This window comes from Oryzias melastigma, linkage group LG1 (genome assembly GCF_002922805.2).
Source record: "Oryzias melastigma strain HK-1 linkage group LG1, ASM292280v2, whole genome shotgun sequence".
NCBI lineage: Eukaryota > Metazoa > Chordata > Actinopteri > Beloniformes > Adrianichthyidae > Oryzias > Oryzias melastigma.
Window position 1 is genome coordinate 31165963 of NC_050512.1, and position 25584 is coordinate 31191546.

At 38.6% G+C, this 25584-nt stretch overlaps 2 protein-coding genes across 6 annotated transcripts in view; one reads left to right on the forward strand and one right to left on the reverse strand.

The window, feature by feature from the left end:
- The window catches only part of LOC112157183 (B-cell receptor CD22), an 821740-nt gene that overhangs the window by 522535 nt on the left and 273621 nt on the right, over positions 1–25584 (forward strand). The window lies entirely within an intron of this gene.
- LOC112157180 (alpha-1,6-mannosylglycoprotein 6-beta-N-acetylglucosaminyltransferase B) overlaps positions 1–25584 on the reverse strand; it is a 186345-nt gene that overhangs the window by 70258 nt on the left and 90503 nt on the right. For all 3 annotated transcript variants that reach the window (XM_024289781.2, XM_024289780.2, XM_024289779.2), the window contains exon 8: positions 18126–18295. In XM_024289781.2, the coding sequence (XP_024145549.1) occupies positions 18126–18295 (170 nt within the window). The remainder of the gene's footprint in view (positions 1–18125; positions 18296–25584) is intronic.

Here is a 25584-nt window from a genome sequence, read left to right on the forward strand (position 1 = left end):
GTGGAGGGTCGTGGAGAACATCTTAGGCTACAGTTACATATCCCAGAAAGCCACTGTGAGGAGGGTCTCTAAAGGTGCATTCACACCAACCGCGATTCGTTTGGTGGAGGCGGTTTCAATGTAAAGTCAATGGAACAGACGCGGCATGAGGCCATGCGAAGTAATAATAATATATATCATCTTCTTGACATAGTTTCTGCAGAACGGCAGGAATTTATTCGAAATTCACCTCTGAGTTGTGAGTTCTGCTCCTGATTCACAACAATTTGAATTAAGAAATACTCAGAAATGCATTCTTAAGCCTGAATATCTTTGGAAAAAAGCTACACGAACATAGAAAAACACAAAAAAATCTGGGTGGATCTCTAAGTAAAACAGTTATTAAAAAAGTACATTAAGATTCTTATTGTCTCAGTTTAGTGTCAGATTTGATTAATTGTTTTATCTAATTTCATTTTGATTTGATTAATAAGATAAAAAACAAAAAAAGTGGGCGTGACTTCGACCTTTAAGAAGGAAACGTCGAATGAATCCTCACTTAATGACAGATTCTGTGATAACAGGCAGGAATGTGAACATAATCTGGGATTCCTAAACTAAATCAGAGATGATTGATTCAGTATTTTTCTATTCTCCGAGACGTCTGTATGCTTACGCTGCAGGTGCTGCACATTCATTTATCAGTGGTGGTCATGCACTATTGCACTGGGAGCTAATTAAAAACCATTATGTGGTTCATAATCTTTCCAGCTCGGCTTCATTATTCCTTTTAGCCAATAATGGACGGAGTTCTGTCAGCTGCTCGACATGATTCCAGATCTTTTACAAAGCTGCTGCTGCTGCTGCTGCTTTTATGGAGACGTACGAGATCTGTTTCCACAATATAAAACACTTGATGTTGTCAAATTAAGAGAGCAAGTTTTAATAATTAATTAAAAGATGTGGAATGAAGAGGGAAAAAGAACTTTTATGTAAACAGCATAGTTTTCAACTAGAAGCAGAACCAGTGAAACATCCACATTTTCTGTTCCTAAAGTAGAACAGATCAAAACATTTCTATCTGCTGTCAGAAACATCTTTATTTTTATCACAGCAGCTTTAAACTTGTCATTTCTATCTTCTAATCTGTTGCTCTAAATTTAGCGCCTCTAATCATTTCTCAAAGCGACAGAGCTGCTGTCAGTGTACATGTCAGTCACTTTTGATGATTTCATCCAAAAATGACTTTAGGAATGCTAAACCAGAAAAAACAGATGTTGAGATTCTCTTCCTTGAACTTTGACTGATCTATTTTTTTAGAGATGCTTCAAAAACATGAAGTGTCTGTTATTTAGAGGAAACAGGAAGACGCCCGGCGTAAGGTCAGAGTTATGAATGCCACCACAGGTAATGGGGATAAAATGCAAAGTTCAGCCTTTAAAAGACCAAAAAATATGTATTTCTTTAGGTGTTTTGGTTAAAAGTTCAGACTAATGGTTGTGAGGAACACAGATGAGTTCTAGGATAATTTAAATCATGTGTCAAAGTCAAGGCCCGGGGGCCGGATCCATCCAACTGGGGGATTATATCCGGCCCTCCAGATCATTTTATATTAGCATTATAAACTGCCTGATGTTATCTTGCGATGCTAACATACTGGAACACATTCTCATTCCCATCGTGTCACAAATTGACTCATGGCTAAGGACCTTCCACGTCAAAAATGTACGTTTTGGGTTTTCCCAACTTGTTGTTTTTTGATGACCAATTAAATCAAGGCTCCCAAACCTCCAGGCCACAAACCGGTACCGGTCTGGTACGTGGACCGCACTGGTATCATAATCCTAACCTTAACTCGGTTCCTGCTTCCTCTACAGAACAGTATTGTTTCCAGAAGTAATACCAGACGCGGACCAGGCTGGGGTCAGGGTAGGGCTGGGTATTGATTATAACTTCTAGAAACGATTAGATTCGATTCTCAAGAACCTGAATCGATTTGATTTTGATTTTTTCAATTATCAAATTCAATTCATTTACACACATTTGTTTAGAAATACATTAATAATCTACTATATATTTTGGATATATATATATATATATATATATATATATATATATATATATATATTAATCTGATCCAGTTCATATGTTGTAAAATGTATCAGTAAAATATTGAGATTGTTAATATCATCCAGTGTTACATGGATTCTCTAAAGGAGAAGTTCTAACTAAAATGTTCAGATCATTAACATTGTAAACATTGTTCTGCTTCTCCTGGAGGACGTCTCAGTTTGGCCACTAGGTGGCGATCGTGCTACAACATTACACCTTATTCCTGAATCACAAAATTCAACTGTAAAAATGGTTTCAACCTGTAGGGGGCAGCACAAAGACGGGTTTAGACTGTAATTTCAGGAAGTTTATTTTAAATTGTCAAAAATGTGGGAACAACCAACAGACTTTTAAATCTCATTTATAGATGTCAACAGACAAAACAAGTGGATTTGGGGCTTGATTACCAGCAATCAGTATTGGTTTATATGAAATATAATTTATTATTACTACAATTATTGGTAGCTTTAGAATGAAAAAAGAATTTTGTTTCGCATTAAAGCATCACATTTTAAAGTTTACATGATATGAAAACTCCAAAACATCAATTTTTCACAAAGGAAACAGGGTTGAAAAGTTTCATGGAAGTGCAGAAACTAGGATTTTGTCTCTTTGTTTTTTGGTCCAGTTTGTTCAGAACTGACCTCAGGATAGAGTCCAGATCGATCCATGAAAACCTTTAATTCCTCAGGTTTTACACAGTTCCAGAATCATTACCAAGTGAGCACTCGGCTGTGCAGCGTTCTGCAGAAGTGATGAAACGCTCCAAAAGTCTGGGAAGCTGCTAACAAGCAAATTGATTTGAATTTACAGAGAAAAAAGGAGCAGAAACAAACAGATCAAGACAACCATGAGAAACAAAAGAAGTGAAGCCACAGTAGAGTGACAGTAAAACAGCAGGCAGAATACTCCACGGTGGCTCATTTTTATTCTCTAATTTGTAAGAAACAGACACTTTTTCCTCTGAATCCCCCATTAGAGCTGAGATGCTCCAGCTGCCTTCAAGTGGAATCTGTCACATTTCCCTTCATAGGTGTAAGCTTGTGTAAGCTTTAATCCACACATTCACAGCCAGTCGTACAGGAATGCTTTGAGTCAGCTGCTTTGCAAGTTGTTTTCCTTTTAAATGTGCAGAGTTGCTTTTGCTCTTGCACAACAGAATCAGAGAAGCTCCGACAAACAGCGGAAAACGTCGACCTCAGAGGGAAACAAGCCAGCAGCAGTCTAATGGGTGACAGGAATAAAGCGTGCACGAGTGCAGCTTCAAAGTTCATGAGCGAGCGTGCAGACAGGAGGCATTTCTCAGCCTGGGGGGGTCTAACAAGGAGCTGGAACGGCTGAGGACGGATGAGAGTGACGTCTACCTGTTCAAGCTAACCCCACACAGAGATGATGGATCTGAAACGTTTGGATTCGTCCTGCATCTCCTCCCCATTTCACTCCGAATCACTGAATGACCCAAACAGGAAGTACTCAGTGGCTCCATGGACTTCTATAGAAAAATAAACAGCTGGTCCTCAGTCATTCTATTGGTCAGAATAAACATTCTTCCTTTTTTTTAACATCTTCTTCATAATCAATTCTTTCCATGATATTTTTCTGAAGTTTAAGTTATAAACAGACCAATCAGACGCCTCAATAAAAGTAGGTGGAGCCTGGTAGCACCCCAAGTCCAACTTTCAAGTAGTAAGGGTGTGGCTTTCCAACAAGCCCACTTCTGATTGCTAGATCAGAAGCTAGATCCTTTGATGATGGATCAGAGTTCATGACTGTTAGTTCTGTTACTCTATTCTCAATTTTGAGATATTGTCTTTAATCTTGTTTTGGATAAATATGGAGATAGACGAAACAAAATTACAACATATATTTTGAAAGGTTTACACAGATACCTGACAATTACCATATAATTACATTTACAGTAGTGGACAGATAAATATATCTTTCAAATGTAAATATATAACTCTTTGTATTCCTAAAGATGAATAAAACTAGTAAATAAATCTTAATTGATTTGATCATTTTTCATGTTTGAGAGGGTTAATGTATATTAGTAAAGTTTTATATATCAGAAACCAGAAAAAAACAGTAATAAATAAAACAACTCCAAGAACTTGAACTTACTAAACAGTTTTCTACGTCTCAATTCCTTTGATGTTTGATTCTCAGATTCCTGCAGATCTGCAGCTAAAAGCAGCTTCTGTTAGCGTGCCAAGAGAAAACTCCTTAAAGATTTTCAGAAGGAGAGCTGAAGCAGATCAAGATCAAAGAAAAAATGAGAAGAAGTTTCATATTTGTATTAAACTCCAGCTTCAGTGGCGTATATGTAAACCATATATAGATAAAACTGACTTAAATCCAGCAGTAAGAGGTGAGAGCAGCGATCCAAACAGACGTTCCAGCAGACGGAGAACTCTGAGTTCTGCTGTGAACAAGCCAAAGGAAACATGGAGACACCACATCTACTGACCAATGATGTGACACGTTTCTGCACCTTTCTCCAGTCAGGAGTCGCCCCATTGACTCCTCGGCCTCCGCTTAGGTCGGATTCATACTCAGCAAGAGAACAGCCAGAAAAGGGTTCTCGCTCAAAAAAAAAAATGTTTGATCCGTTTCTGCAGCTTTGATTTTGGGGCTTTTTTTAAACATCACCTGGGGAGAAATTCATTCACCTGGACTGTTTGAAATGAAAAGCATGAATGGTGAAAAACTTTGAGGGGCGGGGGTGATGCAGACCTCAGCTGGTATCGTTGGAGTGAGTTATGACCGGAACATAAAAGCTCCGCATTGATTTCTTTTCTTCATCTCCTCAGACATCGCAGTAAATATTTAAGATGAAGAAAAAAACATTTTAGAAACTGTTAGAAAAGTCATCATAAGGTGAAATTAATTATTGGGGTTTCTGTCTGACTGGAAGAATTGTCTGACGATGATCTATAGCAGGAGTGTCAAACTCAGTCACACAGGGGGGCAAAATCTAAAACACACCTTGGGTCCAGGGCTGAACAGGATTAACATTTATTAAAAACTATGTTTTTAAAACTTTAAAAATGTAACATTTTACCATAATTATGAACTAGATATATACTGTAGCATTACCTGTGATAATGAGTGTGAATGCTGAAGATACTAGTGCTGATAGCTGAAGATGCTGAAATTGAAAGGTGAAAACGCTGAAGCTGAAAGTAGAAAATCCTGAAGATGATGGCCAGCTAGAATATTAGCTAAATCCCAAATTAGCCTGAAAAACAAACAAACAAACAAACAAATTACTTAGGTTAAAAAGACAGCAACTATGTAGCTAAAAGATAGCTAAACTTAAAAAAATCCTAAAAAAAATAAAGAAAAAAAGCTTAAATGAGCTAAAACAGCTAGCATGTAGCTGATATAAGTGGCTGTAAAAGAAAAAAAAAAATAGAAAAAAGCCTAAATTAGCCAAAACAGACAGCATGTAGAGAAAACATTAGCTTAATGCCAAAATAGCATGAAAAAAATGAAAAAAACCTTAACTTAGACAACATAGCTAGCAACTAGCTAAAATATTAGCTAAACACCAAAATAGCTTTAAACATGGAAAAAAAGCCTAAATTACCCAAATCAGTTAGCATGTAGCTGAAATATTAGCTAAACTCCAAAATAGACAAAAACATTTGAGTAAATACCAAAATACTTCAAAAAGCTATCAGAATGACAATTTTTAAAACTTTAAAAACCATAACTTTTTTACATAATTATGAATTAAGTCAGGAATATTATTCCAGAATAGATCAACTTAAACTTTAAATAACTTTCAATATCGTTCCAAAAAATGTGTTTTGTCAAAATGATACAAGTTAGAAATGAGCACAAGATAACATCGGGTAATTAATAACAATAAAAAAAAATGATCTGGAGGGCCGGATAGAATTAACCAGAATCCGTAATTCCTCTCTGTAGGTCCACGCGCCACGATCAGACAGCGCCATGTGCGGAAAGTGCATGTAGGATCGTCCAGACGTATGGAGCTAAATCTGGGCCAATATTATTTTAAACCCAAATAAATGAAATTGAAAAAAATATTGTTCTTTGGTCAAAAAAATATATAAAAGTCCAAAACTTTTTGTTATCCTAAAATAAACTTAGTTATTTTCAGCTTTCTGCTTTTTACGCCCGTCTTGGGACAACTTCAGACTAGTACAGCACAGACTAAACAGTCATTTTCTGATTGTAATTATTACAGTTCTAGGAGTCAGTGAATCCACTGGGACTGATGTTCCCTCCCTCATCAATTTTGATTGGTCACAGTAACACGAATACGCGTCGCTGAGCCTCAGCAAAGGAAAGCAATAAATAGCACCTCATGTCACTTCCTAATGCTTGTTTTTGTGCAGAAGATGAAGAAAAACTTGATTTTAAAAATTAATTTATTTTTAAAATGAATTGCGACTCATTTTTTCCCAGGTTTGCGATTAATTTGTTATTTTTTTTTTTTTAATAAATTCCCAGCCCTAATAAAAACACAACAACAACGGTGTAGAATTCATTTTTTAAATAAATCTATATGTTTTTTAGGTTTATTCTCATAATAAAGATTTTTTTAACCATGTTGATATTCTAAATCAGGGGTCCCCAAATTACGGCCTGCAGGCCGGATCAGGCCCGCCTCCACATTTGGCCTGGCCCCTCCAGACACTATCAGATCTATCTTTTTCAACTGTTTTGGCAGTCACTAGGATTTCTAGGCTATTTGGAGTTTAGCTAATATTCTAGCCACATGCTAGCTGTTTTGGCTAATTTAGGCTTTTTTCCATTTTTTAGACTAATTTGGAGCTAGAATAATATTTTAGCTTTATGTTAGCTGTTTTGACTAAATTACACATTTGACCATTTTACAATTTTTTAAGGTTAATTTTGCATTTAGCTTATATTTCAGCTACATGCTAGTTGTTTTGGCTAATTTTGCCCTTTTTCCACTTTTTAAGGCTAATTTGGAGTTTAGTTAATATTTTAGCCTTATGCTAGTGGTCTTGGCTAAATTCAAAATTTTACCAGATTTTTAGGGTACTTTGGTATTTAGCTAGTATTTCTGCTACATGCTAGCTGTTTTGACTACCTTACAGCATTCACACTAGCATTAACACAGGTAATGATATATATATATAGTTTTTATTTTTTTTTGTATCTTTTTTTATGAAGATTACATAAATGAAATATTTTAAATTTGGCTATTTGTGTGTTTTTTTGGAAAACCATAAATCTTTCTGTTTTTTGCGATTGTCACACATTTTGTCTTAGCCTACAAACCAACCTCGGCCCCACATCAGAGAACTTTTTTCACAAGAAAAGGTTTGGGGACCCCTGCTCTAAATATGAATAACAAAACTTAAATAACTAAAATAAATGAACAACAAACCCTTTATTTACTGAAATTTCATCTTTTTTGAAGCCAAAATGGCTCCATAGCTTCAGGTTGCAGACTCCTGCTTTAAAGTGAGCTGAGCTGTAAGAATCAGAATTCCTAACTGAGCCAGGATGTCAATCACTTTAACTACAGTCATTTTCTCTGTCATAAACGTCTACTTCTTCAGCGGCTGCATTTCTAGTTCACAGGATTTCTGTGTTTTGCTCTCAACGGTTCTGATCAGAAGAAAGTTTGTTTTTTGCCAACTCAAACTTTTTTCTGTCGCTGGAACCCTTAACCCATCCTCTGACTTTCCTTCCATCTTAAATCACTGCATGTCCTCTTTTACTACATCCATAAATCTCCTGCTTGGCCTTCATCTCGGCCTCCTGCCTGGGAGCTCTCACCTCAGCATCCGAAACTGATAAATTCTGCTGCTCTCCTCTCAGCCCCTCCAAAGCATCTCAATCACACTTCCTGAGCTTTATCTCCATAACATCCGATAAACGCCGTCTCTCTGATCTCCCCGTTCCTGATCAAATCCTTCTGAGGGAAACTCCAGCGTCTTCAGCTCTTCCATCTCTGTTCAGTCTTCTTACAATCAGACCAACTTTTATTCCACTGAGTTGTTTATGCTAAAGCAAACCTTCAACAAAAACTTTTTTTTTGTTTAAGTAAAGAAGTATTTGAAATGCAAGATGTACAGAAAAGTATGTGAACAGATGGTCTGTGAAGGATGGAGGAGAAATATTGTGTTGTCATGATGTTGTCATGACAACAGTAGGAACTTGTATCCTTAAGATAAAACATGTACAGATTGCATGGAGGAGGCTGTTAAGATGAAACTTACTTACTGGGACAAACATGGACATAAATATGAAAATTTGTGTTACTAATGTATGAAAAATGATTTAGAAATGAAGTTTAGGAAAATAAACCAACACAGAATGCACAAAAGTGTTTTCCTACAATAAATCTTTGCTGGATATTTGGTACATTTTACCTCCAACTTGGCTGGAGTGTCATTTCCATGGAAACGGAGATGCTACCTACAGCTGAGGGAGGATTAGAGGATGAGGCTGAGCCTGACAGAGATCAGTGAGGAGATTCTGAATCTTTTACTGAGTGAGCTTCATGACGACTGAAAACAGTAGAGATGCAGCTGAGAAGCAAAGAGACACAAAGGAACCAACAAATAATGGTTATTGGCTGTGGAGGAAGTCTGAGCAGATTTAAGATGTGGACGGTTAAAAAAATAAAAAGAGTCTTGGTTTAAAAAACAAAAAGGTAACAATTTTTAATAAAAATGCTTTTTTGTGATCTCACATCATAACTTTGTGCTGGGCCCAACTGGGATGATTATATATATATATATATATATATATATATATATATATATATATTTGTACTAGGGACAGGCGATCTAACGATATATACCACGATAGAGCTTTTTTCTTCATTGAAGAATGAGTCTATCGCAACAGACTTTTATTTTGAAAGGGTCCAACATCCCCGTGGTCACTTCCACTAATCGTCTCTTTGTAATGTTCTGTTTCGGCTGATAAAGACATTTGGAGATTATTACCAGGATCCAGTCAGAACTGGAGGACAAATCCGCTGGACTCAAAGCAGCAACAGAAAGTTTGATAAAAAAGTGTCGATTTGGTGACCGCGATGTAGCATAGGAAGATGCTAATGCAACATTCAATCAGTAAGACTCCAACTGCTAGCATGGCTAGGACCAAAGAGCTGTCGAAAGACACCAGAGACAACACTGTAGACCTCCAAGGGCTGTGGGGCCTCAGATGGTGAAAACAGATCCACTCTTGTATCATTGCGGTAACCACAGAACGGTGGTTTCATTTGGTCCATTGCGTCTCCCTTGTGTTTGTGGGGAGTCAGTTCAGAACGCAGACAGACCAGCAAACGGATCGGAGAGGGACTGGAGATGGAACTCAGAAAGATCGCAGACAGAATGCAGGCAGACCCTCAGACAGACCGGAGATACTTCATACTGTTTTTTAAGTGTATCCTCATTTTGCAGGTTTGAGAGATTTTAAGGAAAACACGACACCTTGTGTTGATCAGCTGTAGAATCCTCTGTTTAGACTCGCACCAGTGAAAGTCATATGATTCATTCTCATTTACAAGCCTTACAGATGCTGAGGTCGTCATTCATCTGAATTCAAAATACAAGATGGAGTTTTACCTTTTTCCCAGACAGCTGGAGTCTCTCTGTGAGGCCGAACACATGTTTATCAGTCAAGAATAATTATAATATAATATCAGAAAACTGTGCTAATCACAATCTGTGGTGTAAACACATCCAGCTGGATGTGAAGTGATGCCAAACCACGCCGTCACAGCCCAACCGCCGACAAGATGTTTCCGGTGCATTTGTGAACCTCTGGAAGCCGAGGAATAATCTCCTGCTTGTAATGGAAAAGCGTTTAGCTGGATTTTAAAAAAGATGACTGCACCCCAGTTTCATTTAAAGGGCATTTGAGACAACACCTCTAACATGCTTGGCCTTAAAACGGCATCAGACTGCGTCTGTGCGCTCGAGTCCTTCGAGGGTTGAGGTCAACGTGGAGCAAAAGGCAATTACTTCTGAGCCTGTGCAAGACAGATTCTTTCATTTCATACTCGGACTGCGCGCTCGACATGCGACCAAAGAAGATGTGACAGGAAAAGGCACAGAGGTGCTGACCGCCTGCCTCTGCCGAGGCGGCAGCCCGCCCTCAGAGAGCGGCTCCCTGCGGCCTGAAATGAGCCGCGCTCCTTCCTTCCTCCGGAATACGTCTCAGCGCCGTTTTCATCCAACTGCCAACAGATTCTGCTGAACCGCCATCACACTACCCAGTAAGGCCAGCGTGTGAAGTGCTCGCTCAGCAGAGACCATGAGGCATGAAGCCTTGTGTTAAATGAATTCTATCAAAGGTTTAATTATTAAATCTGTCTGGATGCAACCGAAACAAAGTCAGAACATCACTTTCTGCATCTTCCTCACAAACAGGCTTCATTATAAACATACGGCCAAACAACTATTAAACTCTAAATGAATTAGGTTAATCTCTATTGTTACAACCTTTAAGAATTAGAGAAAAAAAAACTCAACATTAAAATCCAGGAAGTTAAGAAAAAAAAGGTGGAGATTTGAACTGAATTGAAATCAAGCAGCAATGCATTTACATCCAAAGATATGTCAGATAGAAGATAAACAGGCATCAAATTAGAAATTGGTTATAAAGAAATGAATTTATATAATCCCACCCATAGACTTTATCATTTCCTTTACAGTCAACAACACCAGATAAACATTTCAGCATTTATTGAAATCATGAGAACATTGTTCTGATTAGCACTGGCTAAGAACGTTTCTTTTCCTCTTTGAAACATCATCCATCTCTGTATCAAAAATCCTTTTCATGGATACCTTTCTGTCTTTCCTCAATAATCCATGTTCAAACCAGTTCTTCCAATTCTCTACCAATTTCTCCACCAGGAAATAGTCATATTTCCTTTTCCACTCGGAAATAGTTCGCTCCCTTTCTCCACCTGGAAATTGTCTTTTCATATTCTCCACCTGTTATAGTCTGCTCCTTTTTCTCCACCAGGAAATAGTCTGCTGCCTTTGTCCTGCCGTTTTCCCAATATCTCCGTCTGCTTGCACCGTTCTCGGATACGTTCCGGATCCATTCCAACACGTCCTGCAGATTCTTCACAAGAAGTTTCTTCTCAACGTTTGAACGATAAATCAAATAAGTGTTTCTTGGCGATCTCTAAACTGGCGCCAACACAGACAGCCGGCCCCGGTGGGGTGCTCTCAAAGCTAGTGCTCACTGTTAGCTTGATAGAGAAAGTAAACTTGTGTTAGCCTAGGAGGAGAGCAGACTCTTCCTGGAAGGGGCGGTTCTCAACTTGTGACATCAGCATGTGAGAACCCACTGGTTTTTGTGGGAGGGGCTTGTAATGATAGCGCAGATTTCTAGAGGATTTCTCAGAAATGTGAGAACAGTTAAGTATTTTTCTTTTGTTTGTGATCGTCCTTTTGTATCACAGTTTTCCTTTCTCCTCCGTTGTTTGTGTTTTGGTCCGGTCAGATGCTCCACATCCATGTGATTGGTCCACACTCTTTCTTTACCCCCTACCCCCACCCCCCTCATGGGATCGGTCAGGAAGTTTATCTCGTCCCGACTTATATCAAGAAAACCCTTTCTGCCTCGGAGCCTCTTTTGTTGCATCCACAATAAATAATGTCCAGCCGGAGGACTTCAGCTGTGACTGGTAACAACAGCTGTCGGAGTTTGTTGTACAAAGTAACACAACTCCGGACATAATCATCCCCGTTGTGGCCAATTACAGCTACAGACTGCAGCCAATTAGAACGCACAGAAGTTTCCTGAGACGCACACACAACCGCTGAGGGGAGAGAGCGCTGTACACAACAGCGACACACTGTACGTTTGACTGATTACTCTCTGAAAGTAGCACACTGTTTTGTGAACCTGCAGTTACAGTGTGTACACAGAAAAAACGACAAAACGGCCTCCCACGTGACACACTCTTGTGTTCTTCTTTCTTTACTCTGGTCCTCAGGCACCAAACTAGTTCTAGCTCTGCCAGATTATCTAATAGATCTGTGTGGATTAGATTTCAAATCAAAGCGATTCTAAACTTCTTTTTTACCATCTAGTTTCAGTTCGTTTGTGTTTCTCTGCTCCACTTTCAGGATGTGTGAACGTCAAAACTCCTCATGGTTTATTCCACTTTAAGCAGTTTTACTTAAACATTTGTCAGTTTCTTTGGACCCTTAAGAACATTTAAAACATATGACACAATGTTTGCAAAGTGTTTGTTCATCACAACAAGTATAGATGTGTTTGTGTCTGATTCTGAACAGAACAAACAACTTGAAATAAAGAAAGAAACAAAAGAAAGAAACATTTCTCTGGAGCTGAATGTATTTTTAAAAGGCAACAAAAGGAATTTATGTAACTAAGCAGCTAAAAAGAAAATACCATGAAAACTTAGATTTTCATTTATATAAATAGTAATTTTATGAAAAAATGTGATTAAAATAAGATCAAACATAATTTCAGCTTAAAAAAAAGGAAACTATGAAACTACAAGACAAAACCAGATTGTAGAAAATCGTTCATAAATGTCTCTAAATCTTTGCATTATTCTTTTTGATATTTGCATTTGGACGGTATTTTGAAAATGTTTTTGTCAATAAATGATCCTAAAACAAATTGGTTTATCTATCTGTTCACTGGTTCCTTTCAGTGAGTTTTTCTTCTGCAGTTCTTCAGATTACGGATGACTGGAAGGTCCGATTGTTTGAAGACAGGTTTGGAGGTAGACTTCTCCAAAAGTTCTCAAAAAGAGGAGCAAACACATTTTCTGTAACCAAGTAGACAAAAGAAAGAAATACAGATATGAAACTATAAAACTACAAAAGAATATTTATGAAACAAACAAAACAAAAACATTACAAACGTGTTCACCTCAATTCAAAAACATTAAAGATCAATTCCTTAAAGGAAAACAACAGTGATTTAAATATATTAAATGTACAGAAACATATAATTAAAAACAAACAATTAAAATAAATTCTATTCTATTCTTTCAGAGTAAACTCCATGTACTGTATACCTTCACCTTTGGCACACAACAGGAAGTATGAGTAATATGGTCACGTTCCAGAGAGGAGCGTGGTTCCGACTCGCAATCAAAAAAATTATGTACTCGCGGATGTCATCTTGTAAAATAAAAAGTAACAAAAATGCGTCTTAAGGACCGTTTTGTTCCATGTCTTTGCGGTTCTGTTTGCCGTTCTTTGTGATTCTATCTGTGTGCTTTGTGATTTTGAAAAAACCTTTTGCTCCTCATCCTCCCGACTTCCAAGGTAAGTTAAACGGGCTCACCTGGCTACAGGTGGTTGATAGTGGGGAGGAGCCAATCAAACTCAACCGCTTACTCGGTTTAACTCTTAAACATAAACAGTCTTGTTTCTTTCTTATTTCTTCCAAAATTACTTAAATCTAATTTATTCTAAAACCAAGTCTATATTACTCCAATGAGTAATTTTTTTGTAAGACACCTGGATCTCAGACCCGCTCCTCTTCGGTGACGCCCATTTTATGACGTCATCCTAAAGCTGGCCTTTGCAGCGCGTCTTCATTTCTCCCACGAAAACAAACATATCCGAACTTTTGAAAAGACAGACGTGCATATCGTGCTTTTAAAATGAAAGCGTTTAGCGATCCCTGCTAGCTTAGTGGAGAAAGTGTGTGTGTTAGCCTGGGGGCGGGGCTTGGGGGCACAGACTCCTCCTGAAAGGGGCTGTTCCCCAAGCATTATACATATGAATGTGGGAGCCACTCATTCTCAGGACTGGGAGTATGGAAGCATCTGTGACTCATAATTCAAAATAAAAGTCAATGCTGGAAATGGTTTTTCATTTTCAAAATGTCTCTTACATAAAATGAAAAAGCAATTCTCTGAACGGCTTTTTCATTTTAGTCATCATCACCGCTCATTCTGACATAATTAAAAGGATTTAAAAAATCACATTTGATATTTCATTTTCAAAAAGTTCTCTTTTAAGAGGCAATTAATGCAGTGAAGACGAAAAGGGATTTCTGTTAATACATTTTAATTTTCAAATTTTATATTTCTAATTGAATTCTGGTAGAAAATTACCAAGAAACTTTTTGATATTGAAACATCAAATGCCATTTTCTTTATCACTGTAATTATTTTACAGAATGAGCGGTGAAATAGAAATAGAAATAGAAAAAGCCGTTTGGAGACTTTCTTTTTCATTTTATTTAAGAGATAAATAATGCAGATACATTTGAAAAACCATTTCCAGCATTGACTTTATTTTGAATTATGAGTCACAAACGCTTCCACCTGGGAGGGGCTGCAGCTCAGAGAGAGGGTTTTAGAAGAATGCTCAGGGATGCATGATCAAAAATAGCACTTTAGGGGAGTTTTTGTTAGGATTTAACAGTATAAAACACAAAAAGCTAAAAAGAAAAAGTCGATTTTGGATGATATAGGCCCTTTAAGAATAATAAACATAAAAATGAATATTTAAAACCTCTACTTAACACATAAAAAGCTGCATTTGTTCTCAGTCAGTCTAAATCAGGGGAGTTTACTTTTATGACAAACATTTAAGAGGGCTTTGGAGAATAAACTAAAACTTTTTTTTTTAATTAGGATCACAGGAATAGTAAGACAAGTCGATTTTTGTTGTGCAGACTGAGAAAAAATCATTTAAAGTTTAGCCCATAAAACAGAAGGAACTGACTCCAACTCCTAAGAGTTTTATTGAAGAGCTTCTTCCACTGGGACAAAGGGAGAGACTAAAATGAGACGATCTGACATGACACAACAGTTCCTTTTGGTTGTTGGAATCTGCAGGTTTAATCGCTTGTATTTCATTATTATGATCCTAATAAAGAAACTTGACGGCTGAGATGTTTAACTCCCTGCAGATAAATCTGGGTCAAATCCTCCTGAAGGAAAAGAAAACCAAAAACGAGGTTTAAAAAAATAATCTAAAGTCAAGGCCCGGGGGCCGGATCCGGCCCTCCGGGTAATTATTTTCGGCCCTCCAGATCATTTTATTTTATTGTTATTAATGCTACTTTATTTTTGTTATTTAAGGTTTAAGTTGATTTATTCTGGAATATTATTCCTGCATTTTTAATATTCACAATTATGTTTAAAAGTTTCAGTTTTAAAGTTTTTAAAATTGACATTCTGCTAGATTTTTGGAATATTTTTGCATTTGTTAAGATTTTCAGGCTATTTTGGACTTTAGCTAATATTTCACCTACATGCTAGCTGTGTTGGCTAATTTTGGCATTTTTTTTTCTTTGTTTTTGAGGCTTTTTTGGGAATTTAGCAAATATTTCAGCAACATGCAAGACGAATTGGCAAATTTTAACTTTTTTCAGTTTTTATGCTATATTGGAGTTTAGCTAAGATTTCCGCTACATGCTAGCTTATTTGGCTAACCTACGTTTTTGTTATTTGTTTTGTTTAAGTTTTTTAGAGTAATTTGGCATTTAGCTAATATTTTAGCTGGCTAGCTTCAGCGTTTTTAGCTATCAACTTCAATGATTTCAGGTATCAATTTCAGCATCTTCAGCAGCCAAATTCAGCTTACAGTATTCACACTAACATTATCACAGGTAATACTTTATATCTAATTAATAAGTATACCCAAAAAATATACGGTTTTAAAGTTTTAAAAATGTCGTTTTAGAGTGTTCATTGAATGTTTATCCCACACCCTAAGGTGTGTTTTGTATTTTGGCCCCTTGTGTGACTGAGTTTGACACCCCTGATCTAAAGTATCTAAAACACCTTTGGGTCAGTGTATAAAAACAATAAAACAAGCCTAAAGTAGCATTTTGTCATGAAAACTTCAGTCAGTGGTGCCATTAGCTTTACCTCCTCATCAGTAAAAATCATAGATGTTCTGCTGCAGCTTTAAGCCTTTCTAAATACCTTGATGATCTACAGATCAATAAACCGGTTTGCAGTGTGAGACGCATTAGGAAAGTACTACACGACATTTTTACTTTTATTGCAAATCTGTGAGACACCAAACGGCCTTATCGATCGGGCTCCACCGTTTTTGTGTAACTGATGTGACAAGTCAGCATGATCCAGAAACGATGACGTGACCCCCTCTGCGTTTCACTTTTCTACAGCCAAGCGTACAAAGATGGACGTCAGACGCATAAATTACCCCCGGCGTTGCCTTAAGTGTCATAATAGAGGCTGTAAAAGTTTATTAACGTGGGACTTTAGATGTTATGGTGTTGGGCACAGAGTCAAAAGCTGGAGAAGTGAAGTCCGCCTCATGGACACTCTTGGCGTCACCAAGGTCATTTTGGAGGAATACAATATGTCCAGATTTCCCTCCTCTGTGTCCGCGGATGTCTCTGCTAGAGGCTAAGAGGCAGATTCTCTGCAAGAATCTCCATATTGATTTGTGTCACAGCAGTGATTAATGATGGAGGGAAGCTTCTTCAAACATTCAAAGACATGCTAATGTTTTCAGTTTCAGCGTCTGAAGAACTCTCTTTTTGGTGTAAAGAACATTTCCTTCCACCACCCACTCGTCTATGGATGCAAGTTCTGGATCTGCAGTCAGCAAAAACATGTCGGCATGCTGACACTGGATAAAAAGACACACCAACGCAGCCACACAGTCAATTTAGAGTCGATACAGCTCCAGATAAATCAACTGGAGCTCAGCGCCCTCATCCCTAATCTTTCAGCTAAAAGTTCAGGGCCTGATGAACGCTCTTCAGTGCATGCGGCTGACATTTGGCACTTGAAGTTAATCTGACAGCAAAGACAAAAGATATTTAATCCATTTTCATTCATGAGCTCGTTACCTCTAAAGGCTAGCATGCATCAGACTCACCGCAGAGTCTCAGCCTTCGAGGAGACGAGATGATAAATCACTTTGAGTTCAAAAGATTCACAGGAACTACGACTGTGATTAAAAATGTTTTTTCTTTACGGTAATAATTAGTTCTAATTCAACAGGAATGAACATCTGCTCTGGCTGCAGCTGCTCCAAAGATCTCATCACCTGCAGGTGGGCGGTAGAGTCTGACGATACGATACGTATCATGATAACCGATATAATACACCACAGTATATCCAAAGACTGTAACAGAGACAAAATAGCACAATATTAAAAAGTAAGACCTGGAAAATCTTTGTCTGAATGTTGTTGGTAATGTGTTGTGGGCGGGGCTACAACGTGTGCAACCTGCTATGAAAGGCCAAATTCTTCTCCCTACTCCTATATTTAGCCCTCCAAACAGAGAGATATGGAAAAATAGAGGCCATATATATAGAAATATATAAAACATAACTATGCAGTGCCGGACTATTTTGTGCTTTGGATTTTAAAACTAATTTGGACGCCATGCTCACTACTTTTTTTTTAATGTAGATGGTTAATTAAAAGAAAATACATTTAAAGCACTTATTGCTTGGCAAAAAATGTTCACATGCAATGCATTGTGGTCTATATTTACCTAAACCTCAATTTTTGACACAGAGGGGTGCTTACCCAATCGTCAATATGTGACGACCCGGAAATAAGAATGTGTTGGAGAATCCGTATTTGGATTCTACCTTAAAGGGATGCATTGTGCAGCACTGCCAGCTAGGGGTCGACGGTTTGATGTAACACAAAAGCAAGACGCCAAATTTAATGTTTGTTTATAAATAATTAAATAAGAAATGATTTGGCAGTGTCTACAATCAAAATATTGTGATATTTCACAGAATCAATATGTTCATTCACTTCTATCAAGCCTGTAGTTCTGATTGGTGCTCTGTTGGTCCATAAGGATGTGGGAGGGGTCTACAACAGAACCCACTGCCTTTAGAAAATACAAAGAAAAAAACTACAATACACAACTAATACAAGAGATCTAAAAACACGACACAGAGCCAACACGTCAACTTTAGAAAGACAGCTGCAACACTCGGACATTAGTCGGGACCTTTTAACCCTTTAAGTAAAGTTAGGAGCCGACGGCGAGGGCTTTGATGTTTGGGGAGATGTTTCAGTCTCATAGATTATTTGGAAAGCGGGACTCACCCCTGGAGGTCCTTCACAGACATGGAGATCTTCAGGTTGTGTCCCAGGACGTGGAGGGCCGTCAGGATGTCGGCCCACTGCACCATTTCTCCCAGAGGTCCTCCTTTTAGCACCTTTGGACTGAAGACGTCCCCCGACTCCTCCGTCAGGAAGCCCACGTGGATCAGGATCTGAGAGGACGGGAGGTCCACCGTTACAAATACAAGCCAGTAGAGGAAGTCCCACATCTTTGTCTTTATGGGAGACATTTTGGGGATTTTTCTAGTTTTTTAGTCTATAATTAAATCAAATGGAAGTCATCTGCTGTTATTTAAGATATTATTAATATTTTCTAATGCTAGCTTCAAACTAGCATCTAATGTTAGCTTCAGGCTAGCATTAGAGGGGAGGGGGGTGGGTTGCTTTGTGTCAACAGTCCTGCCCACAAACAGAATTCTATTTCTAATGAGATACTGCTGCTGGGCATTAAAAATGTCTTAAAAATGAAAAAGACTTTTGGATTTTAGCTCAAAACTTCATAATCATAATTAAAAGATCACTGGGAACTATTTTACGCTAGAAAACATTTATAGTTGGAGTGATACTTTAAGTTAAAAAAAATATTTCTTGAAAACATTTTTTTAATTAAAAGAAAAGATACTTTTTTTAATTAATTTTGCATAAAAAATATTTAAATGTAAACTCTGGAGAGCTAAAATGTAAACACCTTATGGATATGAAAATACTAATAAAGGACAAATATAGACATATCCACAGTAAACATATCTAGTAAAAGCCGTGATACGCATGAAAACATCCACATCTCTGAAACACCAAAGTATTACCACGGCTCTATTACTGCACCATTTGTACCAACAACAAACCGTCCTGTCATGCATATCCAACCAGCTTCTGTATAATTACTCCAACCCACCACCAAATCAGCAGCACATTACTTTTCACAGCGGATTAAACTCAGCCATGTCCAAACGTTGCTGTTCGGAGTAATCCTGATGAACTAATGCAGCATGAACACCTCCAGCTGCTTCTGTCTGCAAATGGATGCCACAACTTTGACCGTAAAACATCCAAAATACGCTTAAAGACGGCTGGGAGGAATTTCACTTCACATGCTGTCTGACTGTTTAAATGTGGAAGCAAAACGTCTTCAAAGTGAAATAAACAACTAATCTACTATATTACAGACATGTATTCAAGATACGACGATGGAATGCTAAAGCAGACAGACATGCTGGATCATTGATCTGTATTTGAAATAAAAACTAAACAAAACTGTATTGGAACTTCTGTGATATACAGAAACAACTTTCAGCCTTTTACCAAAAATATTCCTGCTTGTAATTATGTAATTTTGGACTCATGTCTCAGTATAACAGTGATACAGTTATGGCAGAGTCTCGGTGAAACTCTCTTGTTAAACCCTCCTTCTTCTTCTTCTTCTTCTTCTTCTTCTTCGTCCGACAACCGTAACCCTTCAACCGTTTACCTAACTCCAGTAGATTCTGAAGTGCAGAAAAGCAGCTTTCTGCGTCGTTCACACCCAAAACGATGCTCTCCGCCTCAGTTTTTAAAAGCTGTTATTCGCTGCTGGACGCTTGTCCAAAAATGTTTTCATAAACCAGCCGTTCCTCCACGTGTGGGAGGAGCTACTGCTCAATGTTTTTAGCCTCATCACTACACGGATGCATCAACCGGTCAGGTTATTTGGAAGAGTTCTTCAAAAGCATCAGTAATCCCGTCTCCACGTCTGGTTCATGAGATCATTCAGACTTTCCAGATACGGTGAGCTTCACCATCTACTGCAGGAGCGGCTTCTGTGAGCCAGTTTGATGACTTGCTGTCCCACATTAGTACGAGGAAGTAAAAGATAAAACAAGAATAAATTTGAGGATGTATTTATTATTGTATCCATAAGAATATGAAAATATTAAACGTTCAGAAGTCGATCAATCAGATTCTGCTCCATGGTGGTTTTGGACTCCGCCCACTGATCGCGTCATCAACACGTCCCAGATCAAAGCTGAGTCTCTCATTGGTTGATGCATCATGAATTCTTCATCAAACCTCAGATATTTGAACTCGTGAGGAGTGGAAAAATATGTATTTAGCCGCCCAAAACACACTACGGCTGGAGCAAATCACACCTGATCGTGTCGTTAGATTGATGTTTTACTGGAGGAGTGTATCACGTTTGATATGAATAAAGTTTTAGGTTGATATGCAACACTTAATAAAGTGTTTATTCAACTAGATATATGGCGTAGAAATATAACATTACCTGTGATAATGCTAGTGTGAACGCTGTAAGCTGAATTTGGACGATGAAGATGCTAGTGCTTATAGCTGAAAACTCTGAAATTGATAGCTGAAAATTTTTGCTAAAAACTTCATAATCATAATTAAAAGATCAATAGCAACACATATGATTGGAATGAGACTTTAAGTGTTGCATATTGGCACAAAGCTGATAAGAAAAGCTGCTTTTCTCAGCACCAGAATCAGTGAATTCATGCTGATTGTGTAAAAAGTCAAAGATTTGCAGTATGCCAAAGAATGGAAGTTATTGAGGTATCAGCAACAACATCTCTAGTATTAAATGGTTAAACATCCTTAAAGCTTAAATCTTTGTAGAAAATAAAACCATTATTCTGAAGTGAAATGCCTGCCATTTAATATTTTTTTTGCATGGCAGATTGATTGACAAAGATCTAAAGCCAATCTGGATCCAGAACACATTGTGCTGTTGAAAAATTGTGAGAAACATCAAGTAACGAGTATAAGGAGTGACGACAGTATTCAGTATTTCTTCTACAGCAGTTTAAACCTCAGTGAGTTTAAAGAAGAGCCGCTCACTGAAGAGATCACTTCCAGCAGCTCCAGCAGGCCTCAGGAGGTGGACTCTACATCAGCGTTTGATCAATTATAAATACTCCAGATAGCTGGATCTGTGGATAATTTTGTACAACATTGTATTCACGAAGGACGGCCAAATTACTAGTGTCTCCTAACACGAAGCAAATGTGCTGAACAGAGATGCAGCTGAGTCGAGCTCCAGCGAGACTCCAGCTGGCGTGAAAAATCCTCTGATTTAATCAACCTGCACTATTAACTCCTGCTCCAAAAAAACACACAAGTGAAATTAGATTTCAATCTTACGGGGGGAGTATAGTACTCACTCACTAGTACTGTTGGTTAAACATGAGACAGCAGTGAGCGCCAACACACAAGATCTCAGTTTCTCCAAGGCTGACAGAAACTCCTGAACATCTCCGACATATTATTGGTCCCACGTGAACCAGCTGGGACCTTGAGAAGCTTCAGAGTCAGGACTCAGCAATGAAGATAAAATCTGAGACAAACTTCCACTGTATTCAAGTCCAGGATTAACCCTGTTACACCAGACTTGTAGACGACGACATGTTTGCGCAGACGCACTCTGGGTTCCATAATTAAGTGACAGTTTGCTCAATCTGACAAATGCCAACAGTTCCTGGAAGATGAGACATCACACTTTTCAGTCAATATGGTGTCATTATGGTAATTTTACTGGGAATAGCCTCTTTGTTTCTAGGAAAGACAGGCAGAGCAGTGGAGAAATACATGGAGAAAAGCGAGAACAAGAACAAGAAACAGAGAGAAATGTCAGTGAGATGAAGCCTTCTGGGTAATAAAATCTCCACCGAGGTTTAGAGAAGGTTTTGAGACCAAAGGAGCAACAGAAGGAGTGAATTCCAGCGAGGAGAGGTAACTCTAGACGAGCTGAATTACCAGGTTGACATAAAAAACCCTTTTTCTTATGTTCAGCTTCATTGTTTCTCCATTATAAGTCCAGAATCCGACTAAGATTTAGTGTTTTTCTGCATTTTAATCTGTTATTATGCTCTTGTGACATGTTATAAATTACTGATAAGACATTGAAGATTCCATGTTTTTAAGGAAACGGGTAAAAAGCATTTATTCACAAGACATTTTCAAACCCTTTTATAGATAAATATCAAGTCGCATGTGGAAACTTAGGGCTCTGCCAAGCCAGGAAACGTCAGATTGAAGACACTTCTGCATTAAAGTACAATCAGACACTGATAAACAAACAAAATCTCAGTTTTTAATGTTTTAGTAGTGAAGTAACAGATCACAAAACTCCCGTTTCAGATCATGTCACAGTTTTAGAATCAGGGTTTTAGGGTCACGCTTTGGATCACTAAAAAGAAAAAGACAACAGATGAAAAACAAAACAAAACAAGATAAAAGCCTAAAATTGATTTTTTGAAAAAAAAAAATTATTTGATAAAACACACAAAAGTACTTCATGGCACAAATATAGGCCCAATCCGAATGTTTCCCTTCGCCTTCATTTGACCCTCCAAACGGAGAGAAAGTGTCTCATAATTTAGACATCACTTTTTTTCGATGATGTCACCAATAATCACCAGTCCGCTAGCGTTAGCGCGGAGCTTCCAGCGCTTGATCATACATAAGAGATTTTTTTATAACTTCAAAAGGTCACGCTACAACAAGAAGGCATGACTTTCATTTAAATGTAAACGTCTGTGGTCCAACTCCTTAGAACTTTGAATAGAAACTAAAGGCTAAAACATGTAGTTTCACTTTCATGTCTTCAGATAAAATCTACAAACACTGAGAGAAAAGAAAGAATGAAAACAGTTTTGAAAGGCAAACAGGTTCTGGGTTACGAGTGACCCAGACAAAGAGCGGTTCAGAACCCCTTCATAAGAAACTCAAACAAAGATCTTGTTACGTTTGTCCCAGTTAGGCAAGCAGGAGGAAACCCAGAGTCACAAGCACATTAGTGGCTGAGATCATTGAGTTTGACTAACAAAACCACATATTAACAAGAACACGAGGCTCAGCAAACAAGACAGAACACAAAACCAGCAGAGAACCTTAAATATACAAAACCTCCTTTCTAAACTGCAGGCAGCTGTGACTGACTAGCAGGATCCACAGGAGAAAGGGTGGAGTCACAGCAGGCTGCACAGGAGAAAAGGAAAAAAAACACAAAACAAACAGAACATGACGTCGCCTAGACTGGTGTCAATCAATCTGGGCGAGCCCCAACCCCAAGGCAGGGTTGGTGAGCACCTGGTGACCCGGGCTCCTCCCACGGGCACCGCTTTGGTCCAACCTGCAGGAATGATGTGGGGTCGCTCTCCGTGTGCCCTCCACCTGCAGGAGAGCTCAGAAGGAGCTGCTGTGTTTGCATGTTTAAACTGTGCTGTGCAAATAACCCCACACTGCCTATTAAGAGGTGAAAACAAACAAACCAGAGTAAGTCCCTAATGTCCCAGGAACTAATCAGGCATGAGGAAGTGAAGCCACCACGCGGTGGACTTCTGCCGCTCCCACATGTGCAGATTGATTTTAAACGTAGCTTGTTGGAGTGAGTGTGTGTTTGCATGTTTACTCGCTCGCGGAGCTCCGGGCTTCAGGAGGAGATCTTAAGCCTCTCCCTGCTGTTAACCTCCAGTGGGAACTGAATGTAAAGACCCTCCAACCCCCCCGTGACATAAACAGAGACAATCCCTCGCTCAGCCTCGCAGCACTTCGCAGGCGCTCACTTGCATTCATCCATCTCATTAAACTTTGCTGATGTTAAATAAAGGTTTTGTCACGGTTCCTGTTCTGCTGCCGTCTCTGTGTCTGTGGGGAGACTAGTGAACCACATCTCTGCTGGCTTCAGCATGAAGAAGTTCTCCAAGTGTCTTTAAAGTCAAATCTGTGAGAAGTCCTTGGTGTACACATGAAAGGAGGAAATCTGAAGTGGCTTTTAAGTGTGTGGTATCATTAAAGCGCTCTGTGTCACTCTACCGCTGCAGACTAACGCTAATGCTTTCCTCAGCAAAGGCTGCTTCAGGACTCCATGGAAATGTCAGGATGACAGAGACTCGTCTGACTGTGGCCTTACAGAAGGTCACAGAGCAGAGGAGGTGACCTGAGCTGGCCCTAATCAAACAGCACCTTCTCCAACCTCCTTTAAGCTGCGTACACATGATGATCATCACGCTAAACGGGAGTTCTTCAACGCACTTTTAGGGAGTATTCAGACAGGTGGTCAAATCACTTATTCCAGTCGGGGTCCGCTTAATTTGTTTCAGATTTAGTCTTAAACCTCGTGTTTGGTCTGTCTTCAGACTGGGATCTACCGGCTTGTAAACAAAACCATGTGACTAAAGATCCCTTCACTCATTGGCCAGCAGTTACGGGGGCGGGTCAAACCAAAGAGAGAGATCGCTGTGCTGCAGTTTGCAAATACTATATTTTCCAGAGTATAAGTCACAAGAGCAAAAAACGCTTTATCAAGAAGAAGAAAACCATATATAAGTCGCACTTGTGAGAAAAGTCAGGTGTTTTAGAACAAACCCGCCAAGTCCAGCGTAGCTAAAGATAAATAAATGAACTAGATATGAAGCATTACCTGTGAACATGTCAGTGTGAATGCTGTAAGCTGAAAACACTGAAGCTTAGGCTTCAGAATAAAATATTGGCTAAATGTCAAATGAGACAAAAAAAAAAGAAAAAATAGTCGAAAAATTCGCCTTAATTAGCTGAAACAGCTAGCATGTAGCTGAAATATGAGCTAAACTCTAAAACAGCATAAAAAACTTAGTAAATGTTAAAATAGAGCAGAAAGCTAGCAGAATGCAATTTTTTTTTTACTTTAAAACTGTAACTTTTTACCATAATTCTGAACAATAAAAAGGCAGGAATAAATCAAGTTAAACCTTAAATAACTTTTAATATTTTACTCTCCATAAAATATATTTTGTCAAAATTATACAAGTTAGAAATGAGCACAAGATAACATCGGGTCATTAATAACAATAGAATGACCTGGAGGGCCGGATAGAATGACCTGGAGGGCCGGATCCGGCCCCCGGGCCTCGACTTTGACACATGCTATAGAGAGAACATATTTGTGCACATTTCTATTCTTATTCAGCTTGTAGTGATGACACCCCAAAAACCTGCAGCAGCCGCCCAGGTCAGCCCTCTGTGCGGGTGTTTGATTAAAGCTGCAGACTACTTTATTTCTGCTCACGTTTGAGCTCCCTGTTGTCATATTCCTCCACTCTGCCCCCCCAACGCTCACCCAGCCTCTTCGCTTCACTTTCCATTTCCCATTAGTCTCTGAGACTGTCTGCACTTCATCAGTCTGAGGTCAATTATCCCAAAGGAGGGCAGACATGGGAAGAAGGCAAATTAACGCTCTGCCTTATGCTGACAAATAAGCTGGACGAGCATGTTCGCTGCACTGAAAGAAGCTAACTTACACACAAACAAACAGCTATCAAACGCCTGCAGGATATGAGCTAAACAGGGTTAGTGTCTTTGAGTTTGGCCCTCCGGATCTTAAATATGGAAGCCCAAACTGTTCTTAATTAAATAAATAAATACAACATTATTTAATCAAGCAACACTCCAATAAAAGTCTTTTCAA